At 37.9% G+C, this 13,453-nt stretch overlaps 1 protein-coding gene across 2 annotated transcripts in view; it reads right to left on the bottom strand.

The window, feature by feature from the left end:
• The window catches only part of SCaMC (Short Calcium-binding Mitochondrial Carrier), a 513,715-nt gene that overhangs the window by 36,052 nt on the left and 464,210 nt on the right, over positions 1-13,453 (bottom strand). For both annotated transcript variants that reach the window (XM_067145049.2, XM_067145051.2), the window contains one exon: positions 6,641-6,808. In XM_067145049.2, coding sequence (XP_067001150.1) covers positions 6,641-6,808 — 168 coding nt within the window. The remainder of the gene's footprint in view (positions 1-6,640; positions 6,809-13,453) is intronic.

Genomic DNA, 13,453 nt, shown 5'->3' with positions numbered 1-13,453 from the left:
AAATAAGGCTTAATTACATCAAATAATCCAATATTCTTCAAGATTTGACTTAAATCTTTGAATGAACTGACATAAATTATTTATTCAATGAGCTGTCATGTCCACAATTATAAATTAATTATTAAGTCATCAGTGATCAAATATTCAGATAAATTCCATCTACACTTACTATTATCGTCCTCTTAATCAAACTGTTAATCATCAATATTAACTACATTTACACTATTTACACCTTCCAGTAAGTCTTGCAAACTTTAATTTAGAAGCCAATTAATTATAGTCACTTGCTTCCAATTTTACACCAAATTTCTTTCAGTTAACTAATTACTAAATTCCTTGATTATTAATACTCCCTTAGGTTGATTTAACGGTTGTACACCTTAAAACAATCATGACAAAAACCATCGCCATTTAACACGATTGAACAATATTTTCATGTTAACAAGGCTTGGCCTTGATATGGACTAAGCAAGAAAAGTCTAAATTAATTATTCTGTTATAATTATTCTGTTATCATAGTCGGTACGGTAAAACAGACACAAATGATTGGAACTTGTAATTTCTATAACTTTTATTACGGTATGTAATGCTTTTCAATAGGACCAATAACATAGGTATTTAAAAAATTAAATTTTAGGCACCTTCCCCTAAATTACCATTTTATCCAGCATGAATAAATATTATTTATATCCTAGACTGTAGCAGTTTATTCCCAGACTTTTCGTACCGATTTTCATTAAATTCTGTTCACCCATTTTCCCGTATTTTGGTGTTTCTTTCTGAACATGAGCTGGACTCTGATTTTTTCTCTTGAATTTTAAATGTGAATTCCCCCCGCCCCTTCTTCTTTCCAAGAACTGTAAAAATTATAAACATTAGGGAACTGTGAAATTGTAAACTGTGAATTATAAATTGTGAAATTTATTTTGTCATACCACTCCCTTTATGGAATTTCATAATTTACATGAGCCGGGTCTTTGAGGCCCGGGTTTAAATTAAAAGGTAAATTCATTGTTGAACCTCGTCAACAATAACTGGCATCATTTAGGATTTCAGTGACAATCTGCTGCAACTTGAGAACAGTACTGGAAGTGTTGCAGTACTGGATAAGAGCTAATTCACTGTAAAGGTATGTATACTACTTGGCACTGTTCTGAATACCGCAATATTTTGATCATTTTTTACTTTGCATCTCTTTTAGTCCAACCCTTTGTAAGGTTGTAGTGGCATCATGGGACCCAGGAGTCTCTGCTTTGGGCATGGTGACTTGCTTGCTGTAAGCTCGTCCTGGTCAAGTTCTTGATCTGGTCCATCCATCGTAACGGTGCATGTCCTCTAGGTCTTCGGCCTTCGACTTTTCCCTCTATGATAAGTATTTCCATTGCCTCCTGTCTTCTGGCAATATGACAAAAATATCAGAGTGGTTTTTAGTTGATAAGGGTCGACAGTCTTGTTCTGATGCCGAGCTGTTGCAGGATCGATTCACTAGTACGATGTGCTGTCCATGGTATTCGCAGTAATTTCCTATAGCACCACATTTCTAGAGCATCAATCCTGCGGCGATCCGCCGTCTTCATCGACCAAGTTTCTCCTGCATAGGTCGCGACAGGGAAGATCAGAGTTCAAATGAGGATCTTGCGGATCTCAGGTTCACAGTCTCCAGTATTTGTGACAACAGATACTAGATACTCAAAGTGACTGAAAACCTCATAATCCGCAATTTTTGTGATGATGATGATGATGATGATGATGATGCTTGTTGTTTAAAGGGGCCTAACATCGAGGTCATCGGCCCCTAATGGTACGAAATGAAATAACAAAATATTCAAATTCATTCACTGACCAAAATAAAATAAAAAATGTCATGAAGAATGAATGGATGGACATGAACCCTACAAAAAAACACACACACACACAAAGTAACAAACAAAAACAGTGGATCAGACTCAAAAAGAAGGAAGTTTACTGACCAAGGGACCATTTATAAAGCACAATGACGCTTGATGTCTGAAGGGGTGCTAAATTCACGTCTAAGGCCCCACAGAATGGTACATGTCGCGAGTAAAGTAGAACCATGGTATTTGTCATTTTGGGGTACTGATCAAAAGTAGCGAAGACTCACGGTGGTCCACACAAGATGGTACTACTCACAAGTATTGCAATTCGTACAGGGAACGCAGACCTATGGTGTTTCTCACACAATGGCGCCACAATGGCCAACGCAAACCGGTAAGGTTCCTCACCTAGGTGTACTAGGCACGGGCGCCGGTATTCCCGTGGTGTTTCTCACATAGTGGGTACCAATCACAGGCAACGCTGACCCACGGTGCCGCTCATATAGCGGTACAACTCACAGGCTACGCCCAGACCCGCGGTGTTGCTCACATGGGTACAACGCACGGGTACTGGAATCCACCAGGCCAGGCTTTTTACTGCAACTAATCACAAACCTATTTCGTACCAATTTAGTGATACTACTCGCAAGTACATGCAACCCATGGTGTTCCCCGCATGATGGTACGAATCAAGAGTGGTTTCATGGTTCTAATTCAATCATCCCTTGGTCGCCCCTTGTAGTCGCCTCTTACAACAGGCAGGGGATACCGGGGGTGTATTCTACATGTGTGTCCCCCACCCGCAGAGGGTAGTGTGTTTGGTCTGCGAGAGGTATTTTATTTCCCTCAAGTCCATCGGGAAGCCGGTTAGGACCCCCCTATCCGCCACCTGGGACGCGCCACGTGGGAGTATTACCTCTCCCCCTGCTACGGCTGCGTAGCAGGTTCGTGGCACAATTTTTGTTATGGCAGTGTTGTGTCACTTCGCCTACAATACTAAAAATATCAGTCATATTTCTGTGCATTGTGATACCAGTCACGAATCTATGTTAGGGATCAGTATCGATAACAACTTTATTTCATGAAAACTACTTGTGTTACTGTAAATTATGTGATACTGGGATATCTTCTACATACTCTTGTTTTATTTACTCTTAGATTCATATGGCACTATGGCCAAGAGACTATGTGTATATACTATGTGAAGAGGAAGTATACCTGTTGCTAAATGATGATATGTTGTCTAAAGGTGCGTTTTCCAAGATGCGATTGTAGCCGCAACAGCGATTGTAGCCGCACTGCGACAGCAGTCTCCATCTCCGCGCATGCGCAGTTTGAATTTGGTCTGCGACTCGCGGCAATTGCGGCTTGAGCCGCCACACTGGTGCAGTGAGCAGTGATGACAACCGCAATAGCTGCGACGGAAGTGACTATTGCTCAACACCTCCTCCGCAAGCATTCTCCTCTGTCAATCAAGGGCCGATAAAAGCCGAGTCGTCATGATATCTTGTCAAGATTACTGGCTCATAATTTATAGGAATGAATATACAGTGTAATACGTACTTTTAAATAAAATGCAAATCCCACTCTGCATTATCGTTTTTATGCGTTTTTCTTGATTCCTTCATTCCCTAGATTACAGCGATGGAATGGCATGTAAATAATTGACATATTGGTGCAAATAATGTTGTGTCACTCAAGTTGCGGGTTTGTTAAACTTGAAGTTTACCGGGCCAGTTGACTGTGCTGTTAGAGGCGCGCAGCTGTGAGCTTGCATCCGGGAGATAGTGGGATTGAATCCCACTATCGGCAGTCCTGAAGATGGTTTTCTGTGATTTTCCATTTTTACACCGGGCAAATGATGGGGCTGTACCTTAATGAAGCCATAGCGCTTTCTTTTAGTTCCTAGGCCTTTCCTATGCCATAGTCGCCATAAGACCTATCTGTGTCGGTGCAACATAAAGCCACTAGCAAAAAAATCTTGAAGTCTATTACGACCACAGATTTACTGATCGTTATGTCTTACTGTAAATACACTTATTCAGTTGAGCTAAACACTGTTAAAATAAGATATCCGTATATGAGAGTAAGTGCAAGTTTCTCAGGTGGGCTGATAGGCTTCTTGTACCGATTGGGCGGGGTTTTCACAATTTCACTTTTTAAAAGTTAGAGAATATAACTAAAAACTCAGTCTGAAATACTTCCTGAACTTTGTCTCATCACTTAAAAGATGCATGTTAATTACATTGTTATAGCGTCCTTCCTCATAGTGCGATGCAAATATACTGTTGACTTTCCTTCTTTTCGGGCCGAGATACCACATTAACAATTCTTCTTCTTCTTCTTCTTCTACTTATTCTTCTTCTTCCATTCAAATGTCAAGGAAAGCCCTGCCACTAATGAAATCGCCCGTGCTCTCGTCCATTTCTGACGGACTGGACTGTGCGACTGGCGGCTGGAGTCATGTCTAAGAAAACACCCCACGTGCTCGTCGCTTGCGGCTGCTGTCGCCAACGTATATGGCGACCCCAGTAGTTGCGGCTTTGGCCGCCGTGGCGGCTACAGTCGCACCTTGGAAAATGCACCTTAAAGGAGAACGCAAAGACGATTTTGATTACTCAACAAATGATGAAGATTTTCATCCAGATGACAGTAGATTGAGTAATTCTACTGAATTATTGGACGATGAGCCTAAAGGTCCAATAAAAGCTGTTGGAAGAGAGGAAGAAGGGGTCAACTTTCGGTACGGACATCTGTTCCTCACCTGACTCATAGACTCACTAAATCAGGGAGAGAATGGAAAGTTCAGCCTCCAGTGTCATCAAGGACTCCCGCACAAAATGTCAAAAAATTTACTGACAGACCTGTCAGAGGGATAATGACTGTTTCTGAAGAATTGGCCATTACTATTATTTCTTTACATGTTGGATGTAGTCTGTCTCAATGCCTTCCTAATTTTTGAATTGCAGCACCCATACTTGAACACATTTTTGAAAAGGAGGCTATATATCTGAAAAGTCTTGCTAAACAATTTATATTTACAAACAGCATTGAAAAGTCTAAAATGAAACTTCTGAGAAAGGCTACAAAGGACTCAATGATCCTGTGCAGTTTACAGTTCAGAAGAAGCATTGATCAGCCAAGTGCTAAAATGCGTAGAAGATGCTACAAGTGTCCCCAAAATATAGATAAAAAATAAAGAATGGAGTGTGGACAATGCCAGAAATCTGGTTTGCAAAGAACATAGTTCATTGGTTTGTGACAAGTGTATGTGAATGCGCCAGGGTTTCATGTGTCTCGTAAATCTGTTTTTTAAATCGTTCAGTTTGATATCATTGATATCTTTTCACATTCAGTTCCTTTATTTCCTGATGTGATTGTGAAATTTCCACTTCTAAACTTCAATAAATATAGTAAAATATTAATATTTCATTCTTATTTTTGTTATTGGTCTCAAATCATTACTTTCTTTATAATACAAATGCAGGCACAATGAAATTAAATAACTTTGTAAATGTTTAATAATTTACTTCTGTTAGAATGATGTAAAATATCCATATCTTGGTCTATTGATGTAAATGAATGTCCATATATGACACTGCTAAAAATCTATTGTATTTTTGGGCATTATAATGCTCTTGGTATCTAATTAGGAAATTTCTGCTGGTTTGGAATGTGTGGCTTACATCACAATTTATGCATTTTAATTTATATACTCCTGAGTTTAGGAAATTATTTATAGTGTGAACAGTATGGGTGTTGAAAAATAATTCGGTGTTACTTTTGTTGGTTTTAAATGCAATGTTGTTTTGTTTCTTTAATGGATTGGCTGTTTGATATAGTTTATTATTAAAGATGAATGTGGCATAATTATATTTTTCTTTATGTAATCTAGTAAGTGCAGTGTTTGTTTTGCTTGTAATTTTATTAATGATTTTATTAACAAAGCTCTTACTGAATCCACTGTCTTGGGCTATGGTATATACAGTATTTAATTCCTTATTATAGTTTTTTTTGATAGTGGGATATTGAGTGCTCTACAGGCCAAACTGTAAAAAGCTGCTTTTTTCTGAGCTCCTGGTGTATGGAATCCTGTTTGATGACATTGCTCGTTTGTGTGGGTTTGCAATAAATATCAAAAATGAGGTTGCCATTGAATCTTTTAATTGTTAAATCGAGAAAATTTAAAGTGAGATTGGATTCTCTTTCTAGCGTGAATTTTATATAAGGGTCTAATGTACTGAGGTAGTCAAGTATGGTGGAACTGTTTGTGGTCTGATGATCTATGATTTCAAATATATTATCAACATTATACTATCTCATATAAGAGACTCAATAGACAAGATATTTTATATGTAGGCTACATCGAAGTTAAATAATATAATTTATTGGTTGTCTTTATTTAACGTGTTACACTCAATTTTTATGTCTTTCCAGTGCTGATAATGGCTCAACTGAGCCGAAATATGTTCTCTTAAAATATGATGTTGATTAAATAATCTACAAGATTATAATGTGTAGTACTGTATAGGTGGAAACTTAATATACTGTAAATAAGAGATTAAGAGGAAAGCTGGCTGGATTTAGGGTGTTGTTGCAGGTGCCCATATAATGTAAATGGCTGCGGATTGAAATTGAATAGGCCTATATCCCCAAACAAAAATTACAACGAAACAATGGAGCATGTGAAATATAAAGAAAATTCAAATTAGATGATTTGACTAAATCAGTCCTCCTTAACTGAAAATTAACAACATAATTTTAACATTAAATCAACAGTTTGTGAATAGAACTGCATGACTTACTTCATACACTGCCAGGTCAATGCCAGCATATGGGATAATTCCTAGCAAGTTAGGAACATAACCTCTGTAGAAACTCCTTAGGCCTTCATGTTTGTAGATTTTCTTGGCTGCATCCATGATTCCTTTGTACTGACCAGTTTTGCGCAATGCAAGCCTAGTTTTCAGAACCTGTAATGAACAAGTAAAACATGAAAAAGAATATAGGCTAGAACTTGCAAATTCTCCCTATTTCATCCCCCTCATAACTCTACGACATTTATAAAAAATGATCACAAGGGAAGAGTCCACTGTAAAAAGGGACAATCTCATTAATATGAGGAGGAGGAGGAGGGGGAGTTCAAAGTTCAGTACTATACATCAATGGGAGTAGAACACTTCATTCCACTGAAAAAAAGATGATAGTGACTGATCTATAGCAATTTGAAGAATTGGTATACAACACAAAAAGGGAATGTGAGAGGAAAGAGTACAAAAAGGAGGAATGTCACACTAAAAGGAGAATGATAAGGAAAAAAAGAGGATAGTCTCTAGCAATGGAATGTCACACGTCAAAATTGGATCACTGCACCACACAACTAAGCATTCATTTGTATCCGAAACTTGTTTGTTGTTAGTGGTTCTTGGACTTACCTATTAGTGGTGTCTGATTTATTGTTGTTTATACGGTTTAAAATCGAGTCTCATGATGGGATCTTCGGAGGTGAAAGTACTAGAGTGAAGAAAATAAACATAGGCACAAGAAAACATAGAAGATACAGTAGAAACAGTGATGCAATGAGAACGTTATGCAAGAAATTGGACCAGACTGCAAGTGTAAACATATTATTAAAGACTTCAGTGCTTTAGATTCTGTGCATGAACAAAATGCATACATGAGTGGTTTAATAATGGTTCATTTGATTCAGAATCATAGACCACAACAGCCAGAAGAAAATGTGTTATTCCATGTTATATTCATGCAGGAAGAGAATCATCAAAGAAGTTTGTACCAAGGGAATTGCTGTGTGCTATAATGAATTCACGTTCAAGACCTGCCTGATTGCAACAAGACCTATCACTGAAATAGTTTTTTCAATGAATCATCTCACCCTTAGCATGTATCCACATACAATGGAATGTTTTAAACTTCAGCCCTAGTTCCCAACTATGGTTTACTTCAACAAATTAAGAATACTCATTTACAGAGTGGAGAGTTCCTACTGACTGAGAAGCGTAGTTCTAACCGGCAATGCTAGATTTTGTATTTAATTTTTTTCATTTTCATTTTTGTTTCAGATGTGTTACCAATTTCACAGGAAATGTTCAAAGATTTGCAACATATTAAGCAGTTTTGTGGTGCAGATGCCAGAGAATATTATGGTACACTTCCTCACAAGAAGGAAGTGAACTAACAGAGGGTACCCAAAAGATGTTTATACAATAACCAGTGACATTCCTCCTTTTAATCATTCATTTTTTTGTAGGCTATTAGTGATATAAAATTATTTTAGCAGCAAGGATTGGTTATCAAAAGCCTCAGATCACTACATATACATTGTGTGCTACATATTCAGTTGTATAAAAAAGAAATACATGAGTATTGTTAGCTCACTGTATTTTTATATGATTTCAAATTTTAAATTTTATTTCCCTGTAAAATGAACAAAATCTGACATTCCCACTTTTTGCAGTGGTCTCTTTTCTTTCTGCTCTTATTTCTTCCTCCAAAGTTTGTTCAATTTGACAAGCAAGTACAACCATATTTTTAAAGGATTTGTGTTTACATACTGGAGTTATTATTTCCAAATATTAAAAATAAAACAATTTCACTGATGATGTTGGAAATTTCCACATTTACTTTCTTTGCCAAAAAATGAGTCATACAGGAATGAACCTAACAAGGAAAACTGGAAATATTGGAAAAAACTTGTTCCTTTTCAGTTTTACTAGCACAAATATCTGATGAACCATACACACGAACTCAAAATATGTCCGGCTCCATGGCTAAATGGTTAGCGTGCTAGCCTTTGGTCACAGGGGTCCCGGGTTTGATTCCTGGCAGGGTTGGGAATTTTAACCATAATTTGTTAATTTCGCTGGCAGTGTGACTGGGTGTATGTGTCATCTACATCATCATTTCATCCTCATCACGACACGCAGGTCGCCTACGGGAGTCAAATCGAAAGACCTGCACCTGGCGAGCCGAACTTGTCCTCAGACACTCCCGGCACTAAAAGCCATACGCCATTTCATTTCAACTCAAACTGTAACAGAAACTTGAACTTGAGTCTATTTTTAGTACTTGGATTTGAAGATAATGACAATGAGGAAAATATTCCATTTTCATATGCTCAGCTATTAAAATCATCATCCTCCTCTTTCTTTCCCCTTATCAAGCTCCTGGTGGGTCAGGGCATTTATGGCACTTCTCCATCTTCCTCTCTCCTTCCATCATTCCTCTTCCATCATTTTGTCCCAGTCCAGGTTTCTTCTTCCTGCACTCTTCTATATTCAATCGATCCACTTTGTTCCAGGTCTCACTCTCGCTCTCTTTTCCTTGAACTTCATCTCTGTCATCTGTTTTGGTATTCTTTTCTCCTCCTTTCTCTTTACATGTTCACAACATCTTGGTTTACTCCTACTGATTCTCTCATTTAGGTTTTCCATTCCGATCCCTTTCTCACATCTTCATTTCTCAAAGTCTTTCAGTTATTAAAGATAAGTAACAAAAAGATAACAACATGTGATAACATTAAAATCATTTCTGAATACTAGGTGTAATACCAGTCACTGATAGGAAAATCACTTAGAATATATATTTAGTCTGGCAAGATTATGGCCATTAGGCCCTCTCTTCCATCTAATTACAAAATACAATATTTACATCACACAATTAAAAGAAGTAGACTATAAATGAGACATCTTAGCATCTTTATGATGAAATTTTTGTCCACCACTCACATTGTTCCCCAAATTTTGAGGCACATAAGTGGGCTGTACTTCCCCTATCAGCGGCTTCTTGTGACGTACTCACTTCCTTGATCTCTGTGGTCCTTTACAGTTGTCTTCCTTGTTGTTGCATTGTTGCTGATCTTCATTTTATCTCTGCCTTCTGGTTTAAAAGAAAGCCAAGTATTTGGTTAATATTTAAAAAATACTGACAGGTGTACAAAGCCATTAAAACATTGCCAGAACGATCTCCAAAGCAACTCTCCTTATAGTCAATAGAACTAGTTGTTGGCTCACTGACTTAAACGTTCATATTACTGCCACTGATACTTCCCTCATTTCTCTCTCTCTCTCTCTCTCTCTCTATCTGGCGTGGCCTTAATTAAGGAACAGCTCCAGCATTTGTCTTGTGTGAAAATGGAAAACCACAGAAAATCATCTTCAGGACTGCCGACAGTAGGGCTCAAACCCACTATCTCCCAAATGCAAGCTCACAACTGAGCGCCCCTAACCGCACAGCCAACTCGCTCGGTCCCCTTATTTCTCACTGTGTCAGAAAAATGTATAGAACAAAAAAACACCATGAACTATTTTCATGTAAAATCAACCGTAAGAGAGATACATCGAGTTTTATACTTTAGGCTCCTTCCGAACCAACCCCTCCTGGTGAAACTTTTTGGACATAGCTACGATCCTACTCCACCTTATTCTAAACTGAAATACAAAGTTTTACTAAAATACACTCATCCATTTTCCCGTGATGCTGTAACAGACACAAACAAATATTAAACTGAACTCAACATAGGTCATTACAACGATGTCAGTATTCTTGTCACAATACAATATTAAACAGATGAAATGTTGCGGTTAAAAGCAATCTATAATATGAAATGCTTGATCAGATGAAAAATGGTGCAGTTTCTCACTTTTCACAAACAGGAGTATGCTGGCATTCTACCAGTGCCAATTTCCAGAGCTGGAATGTCCCAGCCACAGACAGTGGTGAACATTGTTCGGCTGTTTCTCTTTAGTGTGCACACTCCTCATTCGTATCAGCACCTCAGAGCAAGGATTGAATGACTGGAATACTATAAGGAACCAGTGTGTTATGTACCAGTAGTTAACAGTACATGTATGAATCAGAGGAATGGCATTTTAAAAAGAAAAGTATCTGCCTCCCCAGCAATTTCTAGCCAATATTCAGGCAGGCTGTACTACTCAGGACTCTTCAAGCAACCATTCCTTTACTACTTTGTTTCCTCATTTTTGATAATCATCTTCACAATTTCCCTTGTCGATATGGTCTGATGACCATGCAGTTTCCACCTTAAGATAATCACGACAAAAACCATCACCATCACCAGTTAACACGATTGAACATTTCTTCGTTAACAATACTCAGCATTGATATAAACTAAGCAATAAAAGTATGAATTTATGAATTCTGTTATCATATTCTGTATGGTAAAACTGTACAGAACATAATTGGAAATTGCATTCTGTATAACTTTTGTTATGTAGTACTTAGTGATATGTCCACTAATAACACAAATATCTAAGATTTACATTTTAGGCCTTCCACTAAAGTACCATGTCACCCAGCATGAATAAAATTGAGGGGTTGCTGGCAAGAACCCCACTAGTCAGAAAATCACAATTGTGGGTAAACAAGAAAAAACGTGTATCTTTGTCCCATAAATAGCTAATTTTTTTTCTGTTTTGTCTAAATACTCTGTAGGCATCAGAGATGTTATAAGAACTCATTGAGTGATACCAAACTATATTCTCTGGGCGTGAAGAAGGAAAATGGATTGGACTAGTGGGGTTTTTGCAGAATTCAATTCAACACCACTAAGATAATGCCTAATATTATATTTATATACCATATAAATATAAATGATTATTTATTAAATAAAGAGGAGGAAAATGTGATATACAGCATACAATGACAACTCAAAACATTAATCTTCACACCCATCACTATTGTCATCATTGTCTGTTTCATAGTCACCTGTTTCATAGTTACAACTGGTTGAAGGTACATCCACTGATGCAGCTGTGTCAAGGAGGCTTGAGCAGTACTCTTTGCTTGCAGGATTTGCGAGGTATTCGACAAGTTTTAATATGTCCTTAGCCTTCACAGGTTTCACTGCAGGAGGGGATGTGAAAGCTCCTGGTAAGTTGATTGTGTCAGGAGTTTTGAACTTTGGATCTGTGATGATGTGACGGCTCCAAGGACCATGGTACATTTGTCACAAATATACAGCTTTATGTTTAAAGTCACACCGCATACATCGAACACACTGAAGCCTTAATGCTGGCTTTGGTTTATTACAAAACAAACTGTCAGTTGCTTTTTTCAAAATCCTTGAAATCATGGTGGGTGAATATCTCCAAACCAAATGGAGATGGACACGTTCAGGCCTTCAGAATTCTTTCATCCCAGTCTTCAGGAAGTTCGGCGATGGTAGTCTTTCTGCGCTGAGCAGAAATAAGCGAAAGGTCCTGGTCGTTTGGTAGGTAACTATGACTATAAACAGGAAAAAAGTATGTAACCCTTTCAAAAAGTTTGAGAATGTGCACTACACAGAAGAGGAAGTAAACCATTATTTTATTTTGGTTTTACCCAGGACAGCTGCCACTTATTAAAACTAGCTCACCCGTTAACTTGGAGTGTGGGATGCTATTTATGAAATGTAGCAGCAATGAGATAATCACATTGGACCATTTGTGTCCATATTAAAGTAAAACCTTGGAGAACAGGAGTACAACCTAGGGGAACGCGGGCAGTTGTAAACAAAAGTGTAGCTTATCAGTGGTTTATCCGGAGTTGAGCAGTGCTCTCGCAGCACCTGCCTGAAGCACCACTGACTAGTGGTGTTCTCGCTAGCAACAGTCCAGACTTGTGGGGTTTTTGCCGAATCGCTGTATGTTTAGAGGCTAATACAGTACGACTTGAGGTGTTTTTGACAGAATCGGTTGTGTAATCATGTGCGTAAAGCTGAACACTACAAGATGGTGCCTATAACTAGTTTTTCGATTTTTTTGACTAGTGGGGTTCTTGCCGGCAACCTTTCAATTATTTATTATTTATTCCCAGACTTTATACACTGATTTTCATTCAATTCTGTTCACCCATATTCTCATGGTTTGGCACTGACATGAACTAAGCAAAATAGGTCTAAAGTCATGAGTATCTCTGTTATCATAGCCGGTACAGAAAAACTGTACAAGACATAAATGATCGGTATTGTCTTCTGTATAACTTTTGTTATTTACTGTTTATAGATAGGACCACTAATAAGATAGATATTTGAGACTTAAATTTTAGACCTTTCTTAAACTACCGTTTCACTTCATGCGAATGTCCGGCTCCATAGCTAAATGGTTAGTGTGCTGGCCTTTGGTCACAGGGGTCCCAGGTTCGATTCCCGGCAGGGTTGGGAATTTTAAGCATAATTGGCTAATATCCCTGGCGTGGGGACTGCGTGTATGTGTCGTCTCCATCATCATTTCATCCTCATCAGGACGTGCAGATCGCCTACAATCATCAAATCAAAAGACCTGCACCAGGCCTCTCTGGAGGCCACATGCCATTATTATTATTATTATACTTTGTGAGAATAAAATTATTCATAGCCTAAAGTGTAGCGCCTTATTCCCTTACTCCCAATTTTCATTAAATTCTGTTAAGTCATTTTCTCGTGATGCACATACATACATACATACATACATACATGCATACACACACAGACAGAAAATTAAAACCGCATTTCCTTCTTACTACGGACATGAATGATACAGAAATACCATTCTTTTTCAATTCTGAACAATGTAGGGCAAAATTCTTATTTTTAGATGGATAATGAATGTGGAATAGCCTTC

This window comes from Anabrus simplex, chromosome 4, assembly GCF_040414725.1.
Source record: "Anabrus simplex isolate iqAnaSimp1 chromosome 4, ASM4041472v1, whole genome shotgun sequence".
Lineage (NCBI taxonomy): Eukaryota > Metazoa > Arthropoda > Insecta > Orthoptera > Tettigoniidae > Anabrus > Anabrus simplex.
The sequence above is the reverse complement of the archived record's forward strand: the minus strand, read 5'-3'. Positions and strand labels throughout refer to the sequence as shown.